The sequence below is a fragment of the Leptosomus discolor genome, chromosome 6 (assembly GCF_034619465.1).
Source record: "Leptosomus discolor isolate bLepDis1 chromosome 6, bLepDis1.hap2, whole genome shotgun sequence".
NCBI classification, from domain to species: domain Eukaryota; kingdom Metazoa; phylum Chordata; class Aves; order Leptosomiformes; family Leptosomidae; genus Leptosomus; species Leptosomus discolor.
Window position 1 is genome coordinate 49,697,392 of NC_141396.1, and position 27,913 is coordinate 49,725,304.

Here is a 27,913-nt window from a genome sequence, read left to right on the forward strand (position 1 = left end):
TATATCTGTATCTGCATTCATCCATCAATATAAATTAATAACAACCATACAGAGCTCAATTTCAAACAGGAAACACTGCCTGCAAAGGATGCTAAGGATAGCTAGCACTTTGAAGAAATTTCCATTCTCTGCATAGTCAGGATCTCAAGTGATATGTAGAAGGATATATAATTCGTGGTATAGTAGAGAGAAGATGCAAAAGGTGTATTAAATATGGAGGTCAATTAGGAACAGAAGATATTACTGTACAAGGATTAAGGATGAAAGTCTACTTAGTATTCTAGGAAACTTCTAATGGGAAACAAAACCTTTGCCATTTATTTTACCACAAGTCAGTGGTAAGAATTCACTGAGGATGACTTACAGCTTACACTCACCATTTTATCTCTATTTAGAAACTGACAAGAAATAAATGAATAGCTCGGTCTTCTGAGCACAACTGACCTGCACAACAACCACTATTCACAACTGGCACTTTTTGTTGGCAGTCTGAGCAGAAAATCTAAGGATTACATTGGCATCAAGTCTGAAATACGCTCTGAAATCAAATGATGGTCTCTTGAGAACATAGACGAAGTACCTCATAGTGGAGAACAACTACAACTACCTGCTATTCATAGTCTGTGAGTAAGAAGCTTTCTGTTTTCAGCATTGCCAGATTTTCAGCATGCTTTATTTGGGAACAGTAAGGTCCTGATAAGTTATTAAAATATATTTTCAAAACACAGGAAGCACTGTAAAGGCAAAACAGAATGCTGTAATGAGTGCTAGATGGAGGACTATTCACTTTTGAAAAGTGAATACATCTTTATTTTTTTAAGCAATTAACAGAATGAAGGAGAGTATAAGTCGCAAACAGCCAAGTATTGCTGAAAATCATACAAATATAAAAATTATACGTGAGTGTATACGTAAGAAAACTATTACTTTAAATACTTTCTTACCTTAGCATTTTCGATGCAAGGACAAATAGCCCAAGCTGCACTTGCCTGAACATCTGGATTAGGATTTTTCAACAATGACCATAACAAACGAACTCCATCTAGACGGTCAATTATCCTATTGCAGAAACAGACCAAAAAAAGAGGAAATTAATTATGGAGTGGACAACTTAATTTTAAATTATATCAGTTTGTTTGGAACACTGCTTTAAGAAATATCGGTATGATTTTCTTTAACATACTGTTTTGCTTTATGTACGTGCTTGTGTTTTATTGTCAGCTAACCGCCATCAACATATTCAATATGCATTGCTTACTACAGCAGACGGGTGTGAACAAATGATGTAAAGACAGAGTATGTTTTCTAACTAAATCTCACTAATGTTGTTTACTTTCTTCTCAGCACTGTCACTTAAAATCCTTATAGAAGATAAAGTAAACTACATTATAATCAGAACTGTCATAAATGTGAAAACAAGCATGTAACCTTTTAATGATCTGCATGCAAAGTGAAATCTGAATTCAAGCATACTGGCTTCTTTCATATAGTAACAAATACTTTCCAAAACAAATATTTATGCCCAAAACTATATACTTAAGTTTTTATTCAGTCTATGCTTAATGTATTTACCTTACTCTATGACATATTTTAAAATACTGTTTCTAATCTAGCATTAGAAATTAAAATGGTCACACCACAGTGCATCCTTTGTTGGGTACGAATAACGTGTAGCTTGTTTCCCATGTGTTCCTTACCAACAAGACTAACATTGAACACTATGTTACAATTACTTAAACACGCTATAATCAAAGTATCTTCATGTCTAGTTGAAAAATGAATTATCATCAGAATCATCTCTACACCATCTGTGTTATGTTTACATATCAATCAGGCTTGGGGTTCATAACTTCACATTAAGGTCCAGTGAATACATTAAACGGAAAAGAAGGTCAAACAAAACTTAATAGCCTTTACAAACATCTTTTTTTCAAAAAGATACGTTAAACCAAAAACAGATGAGCTGAACATAAAGAAAAGCAAATATACCTTCATTGTCTAACCTCAAAGAAAAAAAATGTCTATTGTATAAAATGAGTCTACACCTTGAACTGTAAATACAAGAGAAATTTTAATACAGATTGTGCTTAAAACATCAGATAAAACATCTAATTTGTGTTCACTGTATATAGGTGTGCCAGGAAATTTTTAAACTAATTATACCAGCTTTGCCAGCTTTGTATGTAATCCTAGCATCATTTGAAGCAGAAAAAATAATTAAGGACATGAACTGTGTCTAAAATAACCAAAGATTTTATTCATAACACTTTTATGCAAACTGGTTAAACAACTATGTTTTTCAAAATAGTATTTTTTGCACAAAGCTATGGTTAAGCTGAGACACTATAAGTTTTTTAAGATTTGCTAATTTTAATACAGCTATTTTACATACTCGGCTCCAAATCAACTGCAAGAAAATCATCACTCAAAGGAAAAATTCAGAAGTCTTAACGCAGCATGATCAGGAACTATACAATTACATATATATGTTCACATAGTAAGGATGACTTAAGTAAAAGCTTCAAAATAAGCTTTTAAATCCCTCCAAACCCTGAACACTTTCAAGCAATTTTAACGTAGTAATGTCATTTCAGAAAGCACAAGGAAATTTTTCCTGTATTGGAACTAATTAAAAAAGAACCCATGAATCTTTCTTTCTAGTCAAACAGAGCACTGACCATTTACCAACATGAGGTACTTCCTCCCAAGAGGGGCTAAACGATCCAACTCCAACCAGTACATAAAAATCAAGAGATAGAAGCCAAACACTGAGCTCAGATTTTTCCACCACACTTAAAAAAACAACCTCTAGGCTGATCTATCTTTCCTTTCTTTTTTTTTTTTTTTTTTGAAAGCTTCCTTTTCAATTGAAGTTTACTTTTGTTTTCTTTTCAATTTTCCTGTCTTCTCTTCAGCTTTTCAAGGTAAACTAGCCTCACTCCATGGTTCACTTTCTAAGGAAGTGTTTTGCCTTTTGCTTGAAGACCAGAAAGACGAGTTGTCTTAGACCCAACAGAACCGCTCAGAATATCTGAAAGTCCTCTGTCCATTCAACATGTAAAAAATCAAAAAATCAGAAAACCACTGTGGACTAAACAAACAAATCTCCAAATTACAACGTTCATCACTGATTACTGCTCTCTCTCAGTTACACTAGATTAACTCAAACGAAAAGAACTCTACATACAAGAACAATGCTTTTAAATTCTCATACTAGAAGAATTATCGTTGTGTAATCACCATACAAGCAAAACCTCTTTTATTTTCATCTTGCTGAGAACATATATTTGCCAATTAAGAAAGCATTACTATCTTTCTATGGTTTCACCGCACAATGGAGCAGATTAAGAAAATGGGTGTTAAATGAGCATATCTGCTATAAAGGGAAACTAAAGAAAGGGAACACTAAAATAAATGGCCCTGCAAAATGTTTCCTCTATAAGAGTGCTTAGACATTAGTTTCCTTTCTATTCAAAAATTGCTTTTTAAAGTGGATAAAAATACACATTCAGATTTCTTTACAAATAAACAAATAGATGGGAAAATAGACCTGTAATCTTGAAAATTTCAGTTCTGATGGCATAATGCTAAACAATATTCTGATTTGCTGTTGTATATAGCTTTTGTATCTAATTTTCTTCCCAGAATTTATTATAACATTATTAGCAGGACGCTGAAACAAAGCTACTTTCCACAATAAATACAAGCAAACACACATTAAAATTTACTTTGGTTGGCGTTCAATTCTGTATTCATTCATAGATAGTATAGTAGACATTCTGTTGTTATGGTCACTTAAATGATATATTTTATAATTGTTGACATTATGATGACAAAATTAAACTACAGTTAAATCTGGATTAAGCAAGCACTCACGGGACTGTAAAAGGACAGGTCTTTAAATAAAGATGTAGAACATTTTCTTTGAAAGCTGAAGGGAATCACAAAAAAGCTGAAATAATATCATATTTAGTTGATATAAAAAACTTTAATATTTAATATTTTAAATTTCAAATATTTATCTTCTTTATAGAATAGGTGAACTGCATGTACGCAATGTATCTAATGTATAAAACACTACTAGTAGCCAAAATCTTAACAGGCATAAAAGTCACCAAATTAGAAATGTAAACTTTATTATAGGTAATTGCTATACGGTGCTTCATTATAAGTACCTAACAATGTATACATATGCACAGTTCAGAAGCAAGAGCCCAGATTCTGAACTATCATGGCTCTATACCTCAATATAGCAGAGGCATCTCACAATAGACCTGGACCAAGATGGCCAGCAGCCACCTTTTCTCATTCAAAGCTCTGTGCCTTGTCGTAGACTGGTTTTACTTGACCACTGATACAATTTAGAACAAGATGTAGATTATTCCACTCCTCAAAATAACCAAAAGCTCTACTGGCAGTCAGAAATAGCTGGTGTGAAGAGGCACTGCTATCATGCACTCCTGTGCTGGCCAGACATGATTAGAGCAGAAGTGAAGGGGTATGCAGCTGACATCACTCCCACAAAAAGGCAACTGCAAGGTGTATGAACAAAACATCCTCCTGGTTTCCACACAAAACAGCTGATGTATGGTGTATGTTGAATAGGTCTTATGCGCCAATAACATTAAGGCAATCAAACCCATTCAGACATTACTGGAACGTCCAGGTTACAATGAATTTGTATTTGCTATCTGACCAGCGCAGATAATTTAATAAGATAGTATTTTTGAATGACTTCTGTTGGCTGTTTACAGTCAACAGTTGTTTAATAGACTTTTCACATTATTTACTCTAAGAACCTTGATATCATGACATCATTGAACATCATGAGATGTCTGTGCAAGACATGGGTCATATCTGAAACTAGAAAAGCTGTTCATCTGAAATGGTAATTCTCTTTCAAATTCAAACTTAATATTGAACATTTCCAGTAGAAACTTCAACATAAATTGCTTAAAAAACCATACATACACACAGCCTAGACATCTGTTTATCATATCTATCATCTTTCTCTGTTACTGTGTCATTTGCCAGAACTTTTGAGAACTCTAGTTTAATTGTCTGCCAATTTAGACCACAAATATAAATGTAAATAAACAAAATTATACTGACTCTGTATTGTGCTCACTGGTAAGATTACAGGGTTTAATTCTGGCAGAATGTAATCTCGTCTTTTTTAAAACCACAATTTAGCATGTTTCTTGAAACTTTCACTAGCTGCTGTAGACTGCTGATAAATAGTATTATATACTAATGACTCAAACTCCATTTGGCTAAAATAATTGTACATTTTAGTTCATAAGATTCTAAACCCTCAGTTTTGAATGCCAGAGATTAAGTCAATGGGTTTTCAAAAGAAAAGGGCAAATGAAAATCCAGTGGCAGTTAAAGAATAAGCACTAGTCCTCTGTTTTTAGTAAGAGAAAAAGAATAACTTGAAAAAAGTTCCTCAAAACCACAAATTTACATAAAATGTGAGTAGCACATCTCTGTCAGTGGCTGTGCAGCAGACTGAGTATGGAGAAGAGCTTCATGCTGTCCATATAATAGTAAGGAGGTTCAGTCACACAGTTATGCTTTTTTTGAGATAAGTTAACTCAACTCATTTTTTGCTGTGAGAGAAGCTGGCTGCTGTTTTTTATTTTACATAACTCAATAGAGTCAATAAGAATCACTTAATTGCTTGAAGTTGCCTTAAAGTAAAGGCTTGGTGCAGAAAACTAACCTTCCACTCAGTACCTGTAGGAGTTAAAGTGTCAGCTAGGAAACATGGCAGAGATAAAACATATAAAAGACCTACAGAAGCTGTAGATTCACCTATGCCGATCTACTAGTCTCTATCAGTGCAGGCTTCCTCCACGGAACGTATGATGAACATACAGTATTTTCCTCAGAAGTTAACTGCACTGCTTCATAGAACTGCTTCTCAGTTTTTTATAATCCATGGTAATATTTTATTTCTTATATTAATCCCATCATCTTCATTACATATCCTTGAATCAGAAACTCCACAAGTCTGTATGGTTTCCACACACCTACTACTGCAAGTATAACCACATTCAAAATAGAATACTGCTCAACCAAATATTTAGTCTCTAAGCCAGACTTTGCTAAACACACATGCAGCTCATGAAATGTAAGAATATATCTGAAAATTCTCAATCCTTGTGAGGACTTTATACTCCCTTTAAATTTTCTTGCTTTGTTCTGGGTTTCTAGTACATATGAAAGTCAATGATAGCAGAATCCAGAAAAATCATCATAGTTTCCAGAGCTTCTGTAGTGCCAAACTAAAACCATAACTCTTTAAACAGTGCTTCTCTGTACCAGATGAGAAATAAAGCAAGCTTCACGATCTGCCAGCCAAATTAGTCAGGAGAAAAGCTAATAGTAGAGAACAACTGATCTCCTAGAACCTGTCAAGCCATTCTGAGGAATAAGTGATTATGAAATAAGGAATGTAGTAAGGATCCAGCCAGATGAACCAGGAAGAGACCAGAAACAGCTAAGTATCAACCTGCAACAGGAAGTTCTCATCACCTGTATATACTTACAGGCTACAAGTAGCTTTGCTTTGCTTCTTTCTAGAAGACAATCTTGGCACATCTCCACATCCTTGTTAAGATGCATCCTTTTGTTTAAGAACTTCAGAAAATGTTCACAGAAAGAGAATGAACTCCGCAGTAATTCCTAACAAGGCTACTTACTGCTTTAGCCCCAAATTCTGTAGATGGAACAAAGTGGTACCAGACTATGTATCCTTCATGTCTTTGATGACTTACTCTTCCCAAAAAGGAGGGGAGTAGTTTGGATGAGGAGCTACAATTTCAATTCCTGCTGTACTGGTCTGAGAGGAGGAGAACAGAGAGGAATGGATGTTCCTTTGGGGGGGGGGAGGCTGGGGTGGTGCTCTGAAGTGCTCTTAACTTGTGAGAGGCAGAGCACTCAACCAAGCAAATCATTTAGAGTTGCACTGGGGTCAATGTTTTAATTAAGCATTGTTTTTAAATATTTTGCTGGATCAGTATCAAACTTATCCACACCTGGATGAATCATGCCTCAGGAAAAGACTGCAGCATTCTCTCTTCTAGTACTATAAGTCTAACTAGCACAATACATCAGGCATATGTCAGTCTTGCTGACAATAATAATTTCTGTGTAACAGGTTTTTTGTAGTAGTAAAAATATATTCTACTCAATCTAAGATCTTGCTTACTTGCTGATGTTTCAAAATATTTTTAATACATTTTAAAAGCTGAGAACCTTCAATAGAGAATTTTTTCGTATGAAACTAAATTGACATTTGATTCCTTTGACCACTTGCAAACTCTGTAAAATTTTCTTCCAAACAAGCTGTACTCTCTCTTTCTTAAAAACAAGATGTACTTCATTTTATCATAATTTTAGTAGCAACTTGTACTATTTTTCATGCTTATACTGACCACATTCCAGCATGAAGCTATCCATACTGGATACTACAAGTGACAGTCCTGAGTACTGGAGTATGTCTGAGGTTTTATAAATACCAATTTATATTTGTTGGCATTTAAATTTCTCAGTTGATTTACAATGTTAATTCTGTTAGGTTAATTACTCTAAAGGCTGAATTTTCTTGAGATATGTTGTGAAAGCAATTTCATTTATTTATACTTTTATGTCACATGGCTAACTGTTCATACAACCCATGTTTACAGTTGTGTACCATCTAGCCTTTTGCCACTGGGTGACAGCCAAAGCATGAAAACAAAAGCCCTATTCAGGAAAAGAATTCTCTGCACTGGTATATGAATATCAAGTGAATTATGCAAATCAGAACAGGAGGAGCTTAATAAAACTCTCTTTCTGACCTTCCTTATGTATAAGGAGGGAAATATGCCGAGAATCTTGAAGTAAATACCCCTGTAAGGGAACAGTAAGCACAGTAAATGCCGACCACAACATTTAACTGGAACACCTAATCATAAAACTCAAGGATGCTTCTAAGTTGTACAAATCTACATCACAAAATGAAAAAAGAGAGCATCAATTCTCTCAGCAAAAAGACAGTCTTTTTCTTTGGTTTTGCAAAGGAATAAGAGTGGAGAAAAGGGTCCAAAAAAAGTCTGAGTTTGTAAAAGGAATGATGGAAAGGGACAAAACAGATAAAATACACATAATACTCTATTCTAAAAATTTTCAAACTATTTTTCATGACAGCAAATATGCACATTTCCTTTCAGAATTACTTTCTCTAATTTAGGCTATTATTTATGATTTGAGAACAAATATAAAAGGAGAAGGCAAAACAGGTACCTATCATAGAGCACTTTAAAATGTTGCTCTGTAACTCTGAATTTCAACTTTACTAAAAATCGATTTACTAAAGGTTTACCTGATTTCCCCCAAAATGCAAAAGCTTTTCATTCTATATATTTCCTTAATGATTTTTAAAATATATATAGCACATTTTACAGTAGGATGTAACTAAGTCACACAGCCCTTTACAAAAAGTAAAATATCCTTTTAAGTCAGATTAAAATTAACTATATTTGTGCCAGAATTACTAAAAAAATTTTCATTTCAATATTTAGACTGCTATGAATATGAATAGCTTACATCATATTTTCAGGTTCTGTTGCACAAGCTCCCACTGCTTTGGTGACGTTCACAAGTAGTGCAGGATCAGTTCCAGTAAGGAACTTCACTAGAGGTGGTATTCCACCACATTTACGGATAGTAATTCGATTTATTGGCTCTTGGCAACATTCTCCCAGTGCTCCAATGGTATTTACAAGGACTTCTTCAGGCTGATCAGTAAGCAGTCCTACCAAAGCTTCTATGACTTTATATTCCCGAAATCTACAGGACAGCAATAAAACCAAAGTTGTAATTTTCAGTATGTTACTATTATAAGTTTAGTTTTACAATTAAAGTATCATTATAATTTAAATACAATGTTTAATTTCCGTACATAAATTGAAGAAATCACAATACAGGTGAACCATTCCAATCAGTACTTGAAAGTGTGACATACAGCATAATTTCTTACTCTACCTTTCTGAATACATTTCTCTAATTTAGCTATTTAGGAATCTGCAGAGTAGTTTGAGGGGTTTTTAAAACTTGACATCTACAAATACCTGAAAACACACTGGAAGGCTGGCAAGTACTGTGGAATCCTAACTTCCAGTACTTCTTCCTGCTATGTTAACAATAGCTAGAGAAGTAGTGTACCAGACCCTCCTCCACCTCTCTGGACCAAAGAATCACATTTTCCACTAAATGTTAGCCTTTAGAGAGTTTGCCCTGACCAGTTCTATACTTAGTTCAGGCCTAATACATGCATTTTCCAAAGGCCAGACCTATAGTTCTAGTACGCTTCTATTGTACTATGTTAGATTCCATTTTGAAATTAAGAAGTTGACAGAAATTTGAGATGACTGCTATATTAATACTGCCTTCACTCTTTATAGCGCTTTTGGCACTGAAATCAAAAATATGTTTTTAAAAATCCTGGAAGTCCTATCCTACAAACAGATACATGCTAAAGCTCAGAAGTTCATCTTCCAGAACAGGACTTTATTCCTGAGTACTGGTGTCATCTTCTAAGTTCATTTTGTTCAGAACTTAGATGATTCTTAACACTTAACAAATACTATATCTCCCTTTCATTTTCTAAGATACGCCTTGACAACTCCACTTGGTCTATCAACCTAGGTCTAACCTGTATGTTACCTAATAATTATGCTTTGATTTATACCTTTGTGTAAATACACATAGTTCCTCCCCTAAACAGGTAATTTCTCTGAGGTTACAGAGTTCTCGTTTGTGCTTCCCCCATGGTCCCTAGCTTCTGGAAGTGTCTACTTGAGCTACAGATACCCTGAATTTTCCAGGAATCAGTTATACATGTGGCTTTTGTTTCATACCAAAAAAATCCAGTATTTTTGAGATTTTGATGACAGAACTAGAATTGTTTCAATAAAAATTAATCTTTCCAAGATGTTTTATCAGTATAACAATTAAAGTAACTGAGAAACTACAAACTTCTGGTTTTCATCATTCAAGCATTTTCTTAAAGAGGAATCTTCCTCTTTGTTCACTATAGTTTGGAAGTATCCCTATAATTTGTTTTTCAAGAGAAAACATCAACAGCATGAAAAAAGCGCAATAAAGCAAGCAAACAAAACCTTGATTTTCTCTGGCTACTTTATCTGTGTTGCCTATCAACTGCTTCACAGATGGAACGACATGAGCTGGTCTGCAATGGGCAGGCTACACTCTGACAGAGCTGTTGGCTCGGGCCATCTTGTGTTCAAAAGCAGTACGGCTGCTTGCACGCATACTGGAATCTGCTTGCACGCAAACTGGAATCTGAGGCAGTCAGGCCCAGGCACCTGTACCAGCTCATTGCTGAGTCAGCACAACACCTCAGCAGTGTACTTCAGGTATAGGAAATACCGTGGGGTAGTTTGAAGTTAAAAGTGGCCCTGCAGGAACCAGCAGGGTTTGTTACCTCTAGCTTCATGCCAGACTCAAGCTCATCCCTCCAGATCTACTGATGTGTTTTCATATAATCCTCCCTCCCTGTTCTGCAGTGCCCTCCCATCTTGAGTTTGGATAGGGTTTACTGCTTCAGACTCAGCACTACATAATACATGAATTCAGCTCAAGCCTGGAGCTGCACCTGGCTAGCAACCTACGTGGAGCATTGAGCACTTGTCAAAGATATGCAAGTAGCCCAGCAAAAACCTGTTTGCATTTGGACAGAATTGTTTGCTACAGCTAGATGATAAATAAAACAGGCAAGGGCTCATTCTCTAGCCCTGAGGACACGATGCACAACATAGCATCCATATGGCTAAAATCTCTTATCCTCACAACTGAGGGTGGCCTCACCCATTCTGCTTAATGGAAACAATCTGTTGCGTGCACTGTTCCCAAGGAGTGTCTGGGCATTGTCTGGGATAGCGCTTGCTGGCACAGGCCAAACTGTGTAAGAGACTGCGCTAGCAGTTAAATAGTATGGGTAATCACAACATTGTGCCTGAGCTCTGAAAGGTTTGGCCCTGTTTAGTTTACTAGTATAGAGAGAGCCTTTCAGTCCATCTCATCACTGCTTGATCCAGAACCAGGATGTCTCTGTGTAGATACCCAAAGCCCACAAAAAAGAAGGATATGCCCTTCTGAAAAGTCAGGCTACTGTGCAATCAAGAATGCAAAGAGCAGTAGGACAGCAGTAGAGCATGTGAAGACCATGGCTCTGTATACCAACAGTTTGGGAACTCATTTAGGACAGTAAAAAGCCAGACTGTAAACCCTTATTGCTGCAATTCTTTCTGATTTTGATCCAGCAGTTATCTATCATATCTGTTTGTCCAGTAAAGTAGACTAAAATTAGGGCTGCAGGAAGAGGTTACCTCTTACTGATACTTCTTCCAGCCTATGAATCCTACATTCCTCTGTACAGAGCGGCATAACTTCAGCAGGAAACCTAGCACATAGTCCAATGAAGCAAGCTTTTTTTTGAGGTAAGGTGCATGAATCTGATAAAGGAATTTCAGATGAGGAGGTTGAGTATTCTCAGTCATTAAGCTTTTCCATGAAAGGTGGAGGGTGATTTGCTGGTGTCAAATTCTCAGATAATCACTCAGGACGCTGATACTGCGAGGTTGCAGGTACCTATGGTAGGATTATCGTAATTTAATTCCACTCATTTAGAAGCTGGGTGTCCAGACTAAGCTACTTTTCTGAGCCCCTTCTGTAGTCAAGGAGAGAGGCATCTAGGCTAATTATCCTAGAATACAGTATATTTCTAAAGTAGGTGGACCTAATGTGTATTAGATATCCACCCTAGAAATGTTAAAGCTAAGTGTGCTGATGACTCTCTACCATGCAGCAGCAACTCCAATTTGTAAGTTACAGAGACGAGTGGGGAATATCAGATATGCCCACATGCCAAATGCTTAGTATGTGCTAGTGCATCTCCTGACTCGGTGTACTATGTCATAACTATTCTTTAGATGCATCAATTGTCCCCATTGACTCTTAAGTCTAATGAACTTAACATTGTTTCCACTGTACCCTGATGAGCTCAAGAGGCAATTTTTTAAGTACTATAAAACCTAAGTTGAAAGCCCAACTGATTATAAACTATGGTTTTGAAGAATAATGACATAACAATTTTGAAAACAAGAGGCACATAAAATCAAAACACAGTAATGTAATAAATATTTGTAAAATCAAATCGTTACTTTGACACATTTTCTCCACTGATTGCACATTTCCAGATTGCTCCTGTCACAGCTGCTAAAAGTTGTTTGTTTTCAGAGTTACCAAGCAGAACAGACAGCGGTTGTAGACCTCCATGCTGCCTAACCAGGTCACGCGTTTCTTTATCTTCTGCACACTGTACAAAAAAAAAAATAATATAAATGTGATGTGTAAAATGATGTCTTCAAAAGCTGTGTGTATTATGTTGTAACTAGTAAAAGCTAATACAGAAGAAGACACAAATATTTTATTAAAGTATCTGAATATGCTAACAACTCACCAAGAGTTTGACAGTAAACCACTACTGTATGTGCAGCAGTGCTTATACTGTCACACTGTCCACTTTGGGGGTAAACAAACATAAAAAACCAAAGCAGCTCTTTGCACAGTATGTCCCACCACTCTGCATTGGTCACCTGTGCAATTTAGGGCTTGCACACAACACGAGCAAGTAGGAACTTAATTTCAATATTAAATATGCAGTTAAAATATTCACATAAGAATTATCCAAAGACCATCAACATTTTTATAAAGTAATTACTTACACATTAGTGAAATTGTAAAACTAAGAAATACGAAAACTGACAACCAGATGAAAACAAAGGGCTAATCCTGGCTCTGATCTACTTATTATAATAATACAATTACCTTAAATATGGTACTTGCACAATGCATCTGAAGCTCCTCATGTTCACTACTTAGATTTTTCACAAAGTTCTCAATCATTCCTTCCGTCCTTATTGCAAGTCTGTAACTTGGCTAAAATGATAAACTGCATCTTTTAAATCCTGTATATTAACAGTTAATAACAGTAGTCACAACAATAATACAGTCCTACAATTCCAGGGTTTGATATTGAGAAGCCTTGTACTTTAGCTTAAGCACGAGCCAGCTGCACTGCTTTGAAAGTACTACTGATGATCTCAAAGTTAATCAAATACATATATTCTCTGCAGTGCTCTCCAAATCACCCGTAAAACTAGGTGTTGCAATGCCTCTTTTGTAGCCACCTGGCTTAAACAGTCTGGTGTCCAGACTCCCTGTTCAGAGCCAAGGAAGAAAAAGATGCTTCAGAGTGTGATCAAGAAGAACCCACTTATTTCATTGAGAGCCAGCAGCCAAAGCAACAGATCTATTCCTAGAACAAGCTTAGAAAAACATGTTTTTAGAATTAAAAAAATTTAGTGATCCTTTTGTCCAAATTTTAACCCATAGGTATTGTAACAGGGGACCATTATTTAAGAGAGGGGAAATGTGTGTTAGAGGTGCATTTAGTGTTACCTCCAAATCTGGCCAGATAAGAAACCCTCAGAAACTTCACCTTCTCAATATAGACTTACTGAAGCTAAAATCTGCCAGGCTGTCGTTTCATGGAGCATACACAAACTTGTGTAGTTCAAGAAGGTAATTTTGAAAATACACGTGGTTTATAATGTAAAATTTTCTGAAAAATTATCTTTCATGTCTCAAACTCACCCAGAGACCTTATGTATATTTTTGTCCTTAAGTGCAATGCACCTTAATTTCAAATATAATTCCATAAATGGAGAAATAACCACTCATATGACAATGGTAAAAAATAATTGTATTAAAATTTTAGAAATGAACATACTCAAAGCTGTGAAACCTGACAAGGAAATATGTAGAAAAATCATATATATTTCTTTCTTCTTTTTACAACCAGACACTGTCTTACCCAGTTCACAAGGACACTGTAAACTGAACTGCCCTGCACTGCATTGGATCTTATTGGCCACACCTGCAGGTTAGCTTTGCAGAATTTAAATGTGCTGATTAGCAGAATATAGCATCTTAAGTTGCTAAATTTGTCAAGTACGATGAAAAAAATGAGGAAAAAAATGAAACTGATTAAGGATTTCATTTCTATATATTTTATTTCATGAACCACTCCTAGCCTTTTAAATAAAAAAATATGTGGTCTTGACTTCATTACAAGCTGTGCTTTCTCAAAAACACTCTGACCACACAAAGCATCTCCTTCCTGACAGAATAACTGTGCTGGTTTAAGTGACAGTCAAACGTAATGCTTCCCTTTACCAGCCAATTGTTTGAATGATTAGGAATAACTTAGCTATATGCGTTTACTTACCTCTGAGGCACATTCTTGTAGTGTCCCCACTACTGGAGTTAAGATGTTTGCATGTGAACATTTGAGCCATCTAGCTAATAATGGAATGCCACCAGCTTTACGGATTGCTTCTTTATTTTTGGTGCTTTTGCTGCAGCTCCAGAGTGCCAAAGCCCCACAGCGTGCTATTTCAGTATCTTTTGCTTGGTATGGCGTTAGATTGGTTGACTCCACTGAAACACGTTCCAACAGCCCAACCTAAAAAACCATTTTTTTAATTATCTAAAGGGAAGTTTGATATTACACCACTTTTTAATGACGGTAAAAACTACCCCAAGAATCATGTATACAACATATGACATACATATTTTTTTGGACAAAAATATGCATATGACAATGGTACAAATTTTAATGTCTGCTTACCAATCTCTTGATTCCTCCATGCTGCCTTACTGTCCTTCGTGCTTGTTTAAATCTAGCAACATTAGCAATTGTTTCAGCTGCCAAACTTTTTAGTTCTTTATCTGGAGAGTCCAGTATTTTCACCATGAGCTGTAAGCCCCCAAGATCTGCAATTGCATGTCTGATCAGTATATTTTGACTAATTTCCTTCAGGATTTTTAATGAACCAATCTAAATAATGGAAGATAACAGAAATTAAACATTATTTGAGTATACACAAACAGAAAAAAAATATTTTAAATGCTAGGTTATCTAAAACACTTTATCTTTTAAATTGAATCAAAAGAAAAGAAGGAAAAGGAAGGTCAAAGAAATTGCTTTTTTCTAAAATACCCTTGAAATTGAGAAAATACAGAAATGAGAAAATAATTTTCTTTATTCTATATAACTTTGAAAATTGAAAAAATATTATAATAGAAAAGGCATACACCTTGTTCTGTTCAACAAAACTACTTACCTGACATTTAATTTCTTCTGTATCAAGTAAATTAATTAACACTTCAAGACATCCCATGTCTCTGATGGCCAGCTGACAAGTTTCTTGAGCCAGATTGAAATCTCTCATTGAACACAATGCAATTACAGTTGCTGTTGGATTACCTCCCTAAAATAAAGCAAATAATTAACAAATGTGTAAAGTGCATTTAATAGAAAACTTAATATTTTCTACTAGTACTAGTAAAGCTATGACTAAAGAAGAAACATGTTAGATTATTTTGATTCTATGGTGTTAAATAATACGGACATAGTAAGAAGTGGAATTATTGATAAAGTCTGCAGATGGCGAGAGTGAATAGCACAGGTGACAAATGACTAATATAGCTTGCTGTGAATGGACGAGTAAATTAAGCAGTCAAGCACTGAGTTTTGTATGAGTGTTTGCAGATAGCAATAGAACATACAGTGAAGATACATTTCAGAGGAGCTATCTGCATTCTTTGCATTGGTATTCACTCTGGAAGAAACCAAAGGGATTCCAATGGGAATCTTCCATTGTGGACATTTCGGAGGATTTTTCTGAAACTGAAGCCATTGTAGAAAATTTTTATAAAAAATCCTGACATTGTGACCAATAACAAATTGCCATTATTAGATAGCATTCAACTGAGTCACAAAGGAAATGGGGTAAAATCACTGATTCAGTTGTCGTGGCATGTATCCTCTCGCTTCAAACTGCCTTGTTACCAATATCCTGGGAAACAACAACTTTGACAAGAGTTCAAGGACTATCCAAGGCCTTTTAGCTAAATAGCTGTGCTGGACAAATTGGTAGACTGTAATAAAGAACAGAACTAGCAGACATCTGTCTAAATATGATATTCTTGCACCAATATTATATACCTAGAGTCACCATGGGTCTGTTAAGAGAAGTCTTACGTTACAAAACTTATCAAGCTTGAGGCAATGGTGATGTAGTTGATACGTCTAACTGGATTCCATAAGGATTTTGACAAAGTCCCTCCCTGATAGCTTTGAAAGAAACTCAGCCACTATAAGAGGAAAGGTCATTGCATGGATTGAAAAGAATGACTAAAGCATAGGAAACTGAGGACAGGAGCAAATAGTCAGTTCAATAAAGGGATGTGATTTAGTGGAGTTCCACAGCTCTGTGCTGAAGTTATGCAATTCAACACACTTGTAAACACCCTGAAAAATGGAAGGGCTAGTTATGTGACAAAGTTTGTTGATGATACTATGATTCAAGTTGTGACAAACTGCTAAAGAACTTACCAAGACTAAGAGGGCAATAAAACAGCAAATGAGAAAATGGGAAGTGATGCAAATCAGAAAAATCAATCCTAACTCCATAGATGAAATGATGGTTCTTTAGTTGACCGTTAAAAATCAGAAATGGTTACTTGAGGTTAGGGTAGATGGCAACCAAAAAACAAATGGAATATTAGGACATATTTGGAAAAAACAGTGAACAGAGAAGATCACTGTACCACAGTATAAATCCATGGTTCACACATACTTTAAAAACTTCATGCAGCTCTGCAGCCTCAGTTTCAGGAAGGTTACTATAGCACAAGAAAACTTTCAGAGAAGAGCAGCAAAGATAATCCAAAGCTTTTTTAGTCTAGAAATGGGATACGATATAGATCTACAATGTTAGGGATGGCACTGACCACGACAGAGAGGGACTGACTGTCCTATGTCTCTTTTAATACAGATATAAACTCTTTTAACAATGAGGTATAATAGGTTTCAAGTTAAAAATAAATAAAGGGAGTTGGTTCTTCAAATAAGGTAACAGAATAGTGGAATTAGATGTGAAAGGATTCTATGAAAGTTAAAATTTTCATTGAAAGTCAGTAAAAACATAAATATGTCATTCAATTTTCAGCTCCCAGAGACAAAACCAAGTGGCAGCTTGGAGAGTATTAGAAAGCTGTGTGTTTGCCCTGTTCTTACTTCGTCCTGGGGTTTCATTTATGGTCCTGGGTCTCTTCTGCCTTGGTAGTTTACGAACAGAGTTTCACACTACTGTAAGTTATACAGTCAAGTTCCCCACATTTGTGGAAATCAGAGGTCAGGACATCTGGAGTGAAAAACACGAGCTTTAACCACAGAAAACTTCCATCCCAATCATTGTGTCTCTCCTCATGTTGCAGTCAGGTTATCAGGATACACTGTCTTTTGATCTGCCCAATGCAGTTTCTTTAGGTCTAAATTTAAGGTCATACAATTACAAATAATGAAGATAGGACATACCTCAACATAGGAGTTCAATTCTAGAAACTAGAGCATATAAAACACTTGGGATGTTAAATATGAATTTGAAATTAGAGTATAATGTTTGATTAAAAGGATGAATTTTGGGATGTATAATTGAAAGTACTGGATAGGAACATAGGTATTATCTCTTTTTAGGCACTTGTGCAACTGCTACTGAAATTCTGTGTCTAATTTTCCATTTTACAGTTCTAGAATGAAAATGAAAACAGGGAGATGATTCAGAGAAGAGAAATAAAAATGTTTGTAAGCCCGGAAAATAGTTGTATTAAGACAGACATGAGAAGCACTATTTAGTTTATTAAAAAGTAAATTAGGATACAATTTATTCATAGCGAATAAATAAATCTATGAGGAACAGGAACATGATCACAGAGAGCTCTACAGACTAGCACGGAGGTTTGACGACTTGAAGTTAAAGGTACGAAAATTTAGATGAGGAGTAAAGTGCAAGTCTTCCACTGTGTGGTTAATTATCCTTTGGAAGAAATTACTTATTGTGATGAGAAGTTCTCAAGCAGTGGAAATTTTTCACTCAAAATTGGAAATTTTTCTAAAAGATAAGCTGTATTTCAGTCACAGCTACTAGACTAAAAGCAAGAAAAAGATGAAAGAATACACCCTATGGGAGGCAGAAAGTTAAACCATATGATAACAATGGATTCTTTTGAACCTATAATATAGATTTACTATTAATCAAATCAGGGATGAACCCAGTTACACAGAAATTAGGAGGGCTGAGCTACCATGTGGCTGCAACAGAAGCTGGAGTGCAGGAGCAATGCCAACTGGTGCTAATGTGGAAGTTACAACTTAGAGCACCTAGTAAATCAAACTACAGTATCCACCTCCCACATGCCTCTGAATTCCAGGCAAGCTTTGGCTCCCATCCAGATCTAGACTGTGCTGCCCAAGCCCATTGCTTTCAAATGACAGTTGTGAAACTGTAAAGGACTTTGAGCCAGCCCTTTCCAGAGGAAAATATTTTGCTACATCATGCACATCATACTGAAATCAGAATATTGAAAAAGTGAGCACTGTTTGCTAACATGAAACAAGCTGATCTAACAAAACCAGAAATTTTGCAATATATTTCTTAAATGTAAACAGAAACAGTAAGACAAATATAGTAAAAAAAAAGTCTTTAAATTTAACATGCTTTTCAACAGATCCCATAAACGTAGTAGAGAATTGCAAGTGAGAAAATACATCCAAAAGGAACATGAGAAAACTACTTCATAGTTTCAGATCAGTAAGTTACATTAAACACTTCTGCTAATCAATAAAGTGTATGTGGATGGCACTACATAGATAACTTTTACTTAAATTTCTTGTAATAAGAGATATCCAGAGAATTTCCCCACAGAAAACTTGTTAAATATAAAGGTAATTTTTAACACCTGTAACATCTAGTGTTCTAGAGGACGATTCCTACAATATTTTTTGTTATCTTTTTTTAATCATCATTATCATCTTCACTTCAGAAGAAAATGAAATGTGTCTTGCTATAAGAATATATTTTGATCTATTTTTAAAATATGTCCTAGGGAATAAAATATTGTAACAATTTCTGAAATGTTTTCTTAGAGAAATCAGTTTATCCACACATATCAAAGTCTAAATTATTTAAAAAAAAAATAATTAAGATATGATTCCAAAATTACACAGAATATCTGTAGCTCAAAAGGACTAACAGCTGTCCTTTTATGAAGTTTGTGGTCTTTTAATATAGCTTAGACTAAGATTTACTTTGCTTTGTATTATAAAAATTTTGCAACAGGTGTTTAAAGAGAAAAATTTTGTTTTAATGTTTTATATAAATGTAAGAAGTATATCCCTAACCTGAAAAGCAATGTCTCCTCTTTTGAGGACTGCTTCTCCTACAGTGAAACTACATTCATACATAACATAGTAATTCATAATTCACTTATCTTACATGTATAATGGTTGGCATGTGACATTTAATGTGGACCAGGTTTTTTAAAAATAAACAACTTTTAACTCTCTTAAATAAAAAATAGAACTGTATATAAAAAAACGTATACGCATTTTATTTTTTCAGCTTCAAAAATGCACACACCACTTTAAGTGTTTTTAAAGTAAAACCACAATAAAATATTTTTCATATGTGCTGAAGCATCAGTTCTACAAAATAAGAAATACTACTGATGGTTTCAACAATTATTTTTTGTTTCTTGAAGTTATAATTACAGTAAGTCTTGCAGTACTTACAGCATAGATTTTAACATGCATGGAAATAGTTACTTCTCCATTAAGTTGACATAAAATCTGCATCATGTTGTTATACCATTTGAAATCTGATACGTTGGATACAAAATAAACTCTACTGGCAGATCAACAATCAATTTTAAGGCTTGAAATTAAACACAGATTTAGTTTAAAATGTGCCTCTTTTCCTATATAGTGGTATAACATACATCCACCAATTAAATGAAAATTAAAAGTATCACTGCTACACTATCTGTAAGACATCTTCTGTTCAATGTACGTGTAATGTCTCCATTATGATACTCAGAGCTCACAACTAAGAATTACAGAACTATAAAGAATGTGTAGCAAAGCCTGTCTTCCTTTTGCTTTTTTTTTGAGGTGTTTAACAGACCACTTTTATAATACAATAACGCACAGATTAATCTAGTTAAAACTTCTAATGTAAGTATACAATGGCAGCTGTTTTAGACGATGAGAAGATTGTATATAAATTTGGTATCTGTGAATCCAGTCTCACAGATTCAGTCACCACTATACTAGAAACATAATTATTTAGCAATGTTTCTGCAAATGTGACTGCATGCATCTGTTAGTCCATTCTGAATGCACAGCAAGATGAAAGATGCATAACCTTTTGGCTCCCTTTTCACCAGCTTGGTTAGTGTCCTATTTTTCCCCATTTAAAAATCCTTAGGCCTTCATAAATTCTTCGTTACAGTCTCAGGGACTGCTGTATACTGCTTCTGAAGAACTCAGGTACCTTCTGACGCTTTCTGGCAGAAACACATTCAAATACAGCATGCCTGACACACACTGCTGAAAGATCTAGTGAAAGATGTCCCAGCCTATGGCAGGGCAGCTGGAACTTGATGATCTTTAAAGGTCCCCTTCAACCCAAACCATTCTATGATTCTGTATCTCAGGTTATGGTGGCTCCTCAACAACAGCAGCGGTAGAAAATAGCTACCCACTTAGGTTTAAAGAACAACTACGATGACAATCATCTGTTCTTCAGGTCCATTGTGGGTAGGACAAGAAATAATGGGGTTAAATGACTGAATAACATGAAAGAAAATTGCTGTTTGTGGGCAGATTCGTCATTCTTATGTATAATAATACCCTACTTTTGATTATGACTGTGTATAATATGAATGGCAATTACAACACACTTGACAAAATTAAGACCAAACATATCAAATTAATATATTTTTAGAAAATCCTGAACAAACAAAATAGTTTTATGTGATATCCAAAAGAAAGTAGGTCAAATTATAGAAACCTTAATTGTTAGACCAGAAATTATTTAATTAAAATTAAAATTAGTAGTAAAGTATGAAAAAGAATTCTTCATTTACACCTTTGTGCCTTTTTGATTTTCTGTTAACTTGATCTCGCAAATCACAGACCATTTTGTAATTTTCTGCTGGAAAATACTCCAAAATGTAAATAAATTTTGATAAATCTTAATGAAAGACTGAGTATTGCAGTATAACATGTATAATATGCTTCAGCAAGGCAATTTTTCTATGTAGTGAAGCTCTAAACATTTGTTTTGGTTTAAATACTTGTTCCAATTTTTCATTATACTTTATAAAACATACAAGCTGCAACTTGTTAAGAGATGAGTTATGGACACGTATAACTGATTATGGAATAATTCACTGCCCCATTTCCTGAACCTTCTGGCATTCTTTGGCTACAGCCTGGCAGTATGTAAACCATACAGGTTAATATAACTAAAGCCAGTGGAAAATCACAGGCATCACAAAATCCAAAAAATTCACATTGGACTAAAGCCATGCACAGAAGCTGCACAGTTTTAGTTGCAGATTAATACCTTGACTCTGACCTTTCACAGTGGCACAAGTGACATATATGTTATGAGCCATACGCAGTGAGTTTCAATTGTCACCATATTTTATGCAATCGAAAATAAATGAGTTTCCAAACAAAAGAATAAGTCTGTTACTTTCTGAGTGAACCAGAAGGTTTTCTTAGGCAACTGTTGATTCCCTCTTGAAAACTCTCTCAAGACATGAATCCATTCTGTTAGCTTTCCTTCTCTGATTCATAGTAACTGGATTCCACTACAGAGGAGGTAAGCATCAATGTAGGTCACGCACAAACATATGAGCTTTTACTTCATTGGACTAGGAATAGCACAATGTTTTTCCCAGTAACTTCTCAAACCTCAAAATTTGAGAGAAGCAAACTGCTGACCCCAAAACCACAGAAAACCTGGCCAAGGTAATACATAATATCTTAACAGTGCAAGTTTATCTTCTTCTCATTTATGAAATTTTCAGTTTAGGAGTGTATTTGTTCCCCAGTTGCATCTGGACAATTTTGTAAAGACAATAGACCACACTCTTTTCAATCCTAGATCAATAAAAAGATTGTAATGTGCACAACAAACCCACAATCCCACTATGATTTCTATATCAGATCACTACAGCAGATGTTAATGTGGGATTTAATCTAATTCATCCATCAGAAACTACTGTTACTGCAAAGTGTCACCATTCAGGAGAATGTGTGAGCACTGAGGTCATTCTGAGCTTTAGCTCTGGCTTAGATTTTAGTTACCACAGACCACCTGCAGTACCTTTGGTAGTTGTACCACAGTTCAAACTTCAGCTCATCTGGCAAAATGTCCTCAGACAACCGTATTTAGAGAGTAAGTCTTAGATTGTCTCCAACTCACACCATAGTCTCTCAATGACAGCCCAGCATGAATGAACTCAGATTCAGCAAACATCTCAGACTTCCTCTGCCCACCAGACAGGCACTTTTAGCATATGCAAATTGCTTTACTTAATGCGCAAACCACAACCTTCCACATTCCCTGTAAGAGGCCACCCTCCTTGGTACCATCTTATCTCTCCAGCAGCACACTGCCTTCAGCTGCCACAATCATCAACATAAATGGAGCCCCTGAACAGGCGATCTACCTCAGCATCCTTGATGATAGGGCCATGTTTTTGAAAGTGACAGGTCACACATTTCTTCAGGCCCAACTGAAGGAAGACTGCTCACTCATGTGTTTGGATCATGACATACTGAATCTCAGTCACTGTCCTGACCACTCCTTGCTTTCAGAAGAGGTTGCTCTGGAGAACAGAGGCTTACACACTTGGTAAGTCACACACAATAGGAGAGTTGTTCCATTCAATGCTCTCAGGTATTGAAATGCAAAGCTTTCTGCACACTTACATCTGTGGCCAAAAGGTCAGACAACTCCCTCCAGAAATGGTCATGCTAACTTCTACCATCAAGTAAGGAATGGTTTTGGGGTGGGAACTCCATTACAGTAACTGTAATAGCAGCAATGTCATCATATTTACACTTAGCCTGCCTGATGAGCATCAGAAACATGGCCAATACTATTCACAGCTTGACAAAACGTCTTCAATTGTGAGGTTAAACAAGATATTCATATTCCATCTTGCTGCCTGCTCTAAACAGATAGTAACTATAAAAAGACTAGCCTCTCTGTAATAACTCAGAGCCTGGAGGATCATCATGGACATTAAGACAGGATACAGAGAGTGCATGCACTACACCCAAGTCTTCAGCATTTGTGTCTTCTTCAAGTATAGAGGATATCAATGCTCATAGGATACCTGTATTGTTGGTAAGCCTGAATAGCCTATACTGTCCTGAGTCTATAGTGTCCATACAAACAATGCAATGCCTTCAGCTCTTGCAGGCTGACCAGAGAGTTATGTTCAGACATTTCATCACGAGATGATCGATTTTATACAAGTATCTGAACACTCTGTCCTGAACAAAGCTGGCTGCAGACTTGAACACCTCTGCAAGGCCAGTAAAGAGACCTTTTATCAAGTTTAACTGAATCAGCCATGGCATTCAGGACTAACCTTATTCAATCTAAAACTACTGCAGTTCTACAGTGTCCTGTTGCAAGTGCCATATCTCCTTAAATTTAAATACTTGAGCCCAGCTACCTGCATTTTTTTATACAGGCTTCCACCTCACATTAGTCTTCCTCTGCCTTCTTTCCTCCCTTTCTGCCTTCAGTCTCTGGCTGAAGTCATGTATGATGTTACACAAATCACAAGCTCTTGAGACAAACTTAACCTACAGTAATCCTTCAAAATGTCTCTTGGACATGAGCAGTGAACATTTAGGACTCATGATGTCCTTGAGCTACGCTTCCCTCCCAATTCCCTCCCATCCCATAAAGATGGCCTTTATGCTGCCTATGCAATCTCCCTCCTAAAAGACACCAACTGGCTAAGAGATATCAACTGAATAAAAAATGTTCTTTCAGGAAAACTGCCAAATATGGCTAAATTTGTTTTGCAAGAAGAACAAACAAACAAGCTCTCAGACGTATTATGCACCAGTATAGACAGATAGGTGTGAACAGCTAGCTGGGCTAATATAGACCAAGTAACTCAGAAGGCCAAGATATAAACTTTAAAGTGATTCTTGGTAAAGAGAACAAAAATACTGTTTCTCAGAACAGTAAGTAACTTAGATTCATATGATTCCTCAAAGAAAAGACACACACATGTTTTACTGACCAGAGGGCAGAAAAGGTCCTTTGCATCTGTGTAAAAATTAGTGGATTTTTTACTTTGCTTTTCTGATTGCTCAGACAATGTCAATCTCAGTCAGATGCCACAAAATCTCTACATGTTGCTGTTCTTTCGGTCAGCTAATTCTTGCAAATTTCTTCCAGATGTTTATTTACTCCTGCTTTTCTCCAGAATCCAGATAGCCTATCTCTTTGTTCACCAAAATAATGTCAGAAGAATCGTCATAAAACTGTGAGGATACTTTGCAGCCCACACCCTGGAGAGCTCCAAAGACAGTGCAGCATATGGTGATAAGAAAGTAAAGAGCTGTGCAAAGCCAGTAGGTCTGGTCTACTGAAACCCTTCTGAAGAACTAGAAGCAAGACAGACCTATAGGATCCTGATCCACACATACTGTCTATGTAAACAAAGCTCAAGCACAGTCATCAAGCTGGCTAGGCCAAAGTTAGAGCACAGATATCTAGAAGATGCCCACAGAATTACAGAATCGTAGAATGGTTTGGGCTGGAAGGGACCTTTAAAGGCCACCTAGCCCAACCCCCTGCAGTGAGCAGTGACATCTTTAGCTGGATCACGGTGCTCAGAGCCCCGTCCAACCTGGACTTGAATGTTCCCAGGTTTGAGGCATCTATCACCTCTCTGTGCAACCTGTGCCAGTATTCTACCCATTAACTGAGGACTGCCGATTAGTTTCTAAGGCTGTTACCAAAAAGTCTGATCTTTACAAAGTACTCCAAGGAAAAAAGGCCAGAAAGCATGCAAACCCCTATTTCCAAATCCATAAAGAATCTGGAATAAGAGTAGGCCTTCAAAAGACTACTTCACATTACACTCACTGATGATTTCAAACGCACAAGACTGTAGGGATGGGAGTCATCTGTCTAAATTCACTCATCTAGAGCCAACCTACATTCCTGATAATTAAGATCGAGTCATCTATAGCCAACCTACGTTCCTGTTAATTGAAATCAAGTCAACAATGAAGTTGAAAACACAATCCATCTCACTCTGAATTAGATGCTTAAAATATCAGATGAATCACATCCTTAAAGTGCCTGTTTTTTCCACTGATCATAAAGGTAGCCCTGAATGCCCAGATCAGCTACAAACACCTATTCTGTCTACAGTTAGAGCTAGGTGAGATGAATTCCAGTCTAGGTATTGTCTTCTATATCTTGGCACTAGAACAAGAAGGAAACAACCCCCTCCCTGCCTTTGGCCACTTCATCTGAGGAAAATAAAGCATATATATTTTTAAAAAGAATATGCAGAAATTCACAGGGAATGAGGATTGAATAAGAAACAGAAAAGGGTCTAGGATTAAATTTTAAAAAACACCTACATAAACAGCACTACTGTTTTTTAATTTAACACTGATACTTGTAAATCCCGACTTCAGACTTTGAGATGTGACATATGCTGCCCATAATACAGACATACTACTGACCTCGAGTGACAGTGTCAGACCTGTCTAAGCAATTTTGAGTTTGCCGAGCACTTGGCTCACAAAGAGAATGAAAGCCTTAATGTTATTACAGCAATTTTATTTTTATGGATCCAACTCATTTGGGAAGCCAATAGAAGTGCATCTGTAGAGAAAATTTAATGAGGTTGAACTAGGAAGGACCTGTGCCTGTAACAGGCTACTGGAGAGCTAGCATGCTGTTGAAGCTTCATGTAACAGAGAGAACAGAAAAGACAGTGTCATTTGAAACCAGCCAAAAAAGATCTTGCAAGAAAAACAAAATTATACCAATAGTTTATCAAAAACTAAGAGACAAATGTTCTCTGGAGAAATAAAAGAAACTTAAAAACTAAGCTTAGTGAGAGCATAGGAAAAACAAATATAGAGGAAGACAGGGCTGAAGCACAGGCATGCTTCTGAAATAACTGTGTGTACAGTAAGCTGTGATTAAATTAGGCCTAGATCCAATATAGAACACTTAAAACCAATGAAGAATGCTATTCTCAATTCTTAAAACTCTTGGTAGCTTTCAGACACAATCATGTTCTAATTCTTCAGGAAAGCCAACAATTTGATTATATACTTCATGATTATAAAGCCTTAAGTCAGACTGAGACAGCTGTGGCAATTTACAATTATTTTAGAGGTACAGTATTTATGGTGTCAAAACAGTAGCTCATTAATTTAATCACCTGCTTTTACAATAAAAAAGGAGAATCAAACATCAGTTATTTTACATTCTTTTCCTCAGCCCTTAATTTTTGAAATACCATCTCCACCTCTTTCTCGGTTTTTTTTTGCTGAATTCTACTTTTTTTTTCACAAGCCCCCCCCCCCCCTCTTTTTTTTTACTTTATTTCTATCTTGTCTTTCATCTCATCAACTATGAAACTCTTAGGAATGGGTGACCCTCAGAATATTAATTAAACCTCCACTACACAGAAATTCATCAGAGTTGGTACTAACGGTCAAAAATCAACTGGCTGTTATGAATTTTATATGTCTCTTGTGACAGGATTGTTTGTAGAGTATTTTGAGGAGAGAGCCGTGCAGGTGCGTCAGAGTTGCCAATTATAATAATAATTTGAGAGTTCACCATTTGCCAATATTTCCTACCCAGTAAATTTATCATAAAAAGATTTATTTTTCATGATCAGCACTGGCTAGGCTGTTAAAAAATACACATCTTAACTATAAAATGCAGTTTTCCCATATTTTTATTCCCTTTTTTTTCCAGCAATGATATTCGTTATTGAATTTTAAAATAAAACCTTGCTTAATACTGGAAGAGCGGAACAAGAGATGTTCATGAACAGTGGAGAAGAGCAATATGAAGGCTGACAGGTTTGCCAAGGCTGACTGGTTAGCCAAACATGTGCCTAGAAACACTAGCAGGTGGCACATGGTTAAGTCTCATACATTTGGTATTTTCTGAAATACAACAGTCTACCACTTAGCCAAGCTATAGCAAAATTTATTTTTCATCTTGATCTTTCAGTTCAGTTGAATAACTTCCTTCATGTTACCCCACACTATACTTTCATAAGGGAAAAGATTCATTGTTAGACACTCTACTGATAAGGTCAGGTAAATTATCTGCAAAGTTGGTCAGTCCTGAAAAAATGCATTACGCAATGGCAAAATTATTTTATATGCAAAAATATTTTATATGCATTTATATATGCTTATTTTGTATTTAATAGCTCACATATAATCTCATGCAAGTCTTTCTAATGTCGTATTATAAAGAAAAAACTGTTAACTCTTATCCACAGATTGTGGAAAAAAATAATATAATGTGCAATACATATCCTACACTAATTAGATATTTTTACTTCTGCTATTAGATTCTAGTATTTGCATCTATTCCACATTTAGGGCCAGATTTCAAGACTACAGATAAATTTCTTCAATAATTTTGCACACAAAATAATTTCTAAGTTGGCTATGTATCTCACGAAATTCATAACTTCTATGTTTATCATCTAAGTATACATTATAGTCGTAAAGTTCTACCCACCAGTAACTCTTCCTGGGAAAATGGAAGCAGAGCCAAGAAATAGTTCCTCAGAATTTGTATTTGTGGTTCTCTGTGCAGTTTGGATATTCAGA

The 27,913-nt window shown here is 35.8% G+C and overlaps 1 protein-coding gene across 1 annotated transcript in view; it reads right to left on the reverse strand.

Annotated features, from left to right (window-relative positions):
* ODAD2 (outer dynein arm docking complex subunit 2) overlaps window positions 1–27,913 on the reverse strand; it is an 82,554-nt gene that overhangs the window by 39,038 nt on the left and 15,603 nt on the right. The window contains exons 10-16 of the mRNA XM_086467203.1: window positions 15,261–15,407; window positions 14,765–14,974; window positions 14,363–14,599; window positions 12,901–13,011; window positions 12,234–12,388; window positions 8,596–8,838; window positions 945–1,059 (exon numbers count right to left, since the gene is read on the reverse strand). Coding sequence (XP_086323329.1) covers window positions 945–1,059; window positions 8,596–8,838; window positions 12,234–12,388; window positions 12,901–13,011; window positions 14,363–14,599; window positions 14,765–14,974; window positions 15,261–15,407 — 1,218 coding nt within the window. The remainder of the gene's footprint in view (window positions 1–944; window positions 1,060–8,595; window positions 8,839–12,233; window positions 12,389–12,900; window positions 13,012–14,362; window positions 14,600–14,764; window positions 14,975–15,260; window positions 15,408–27,913) is intronic.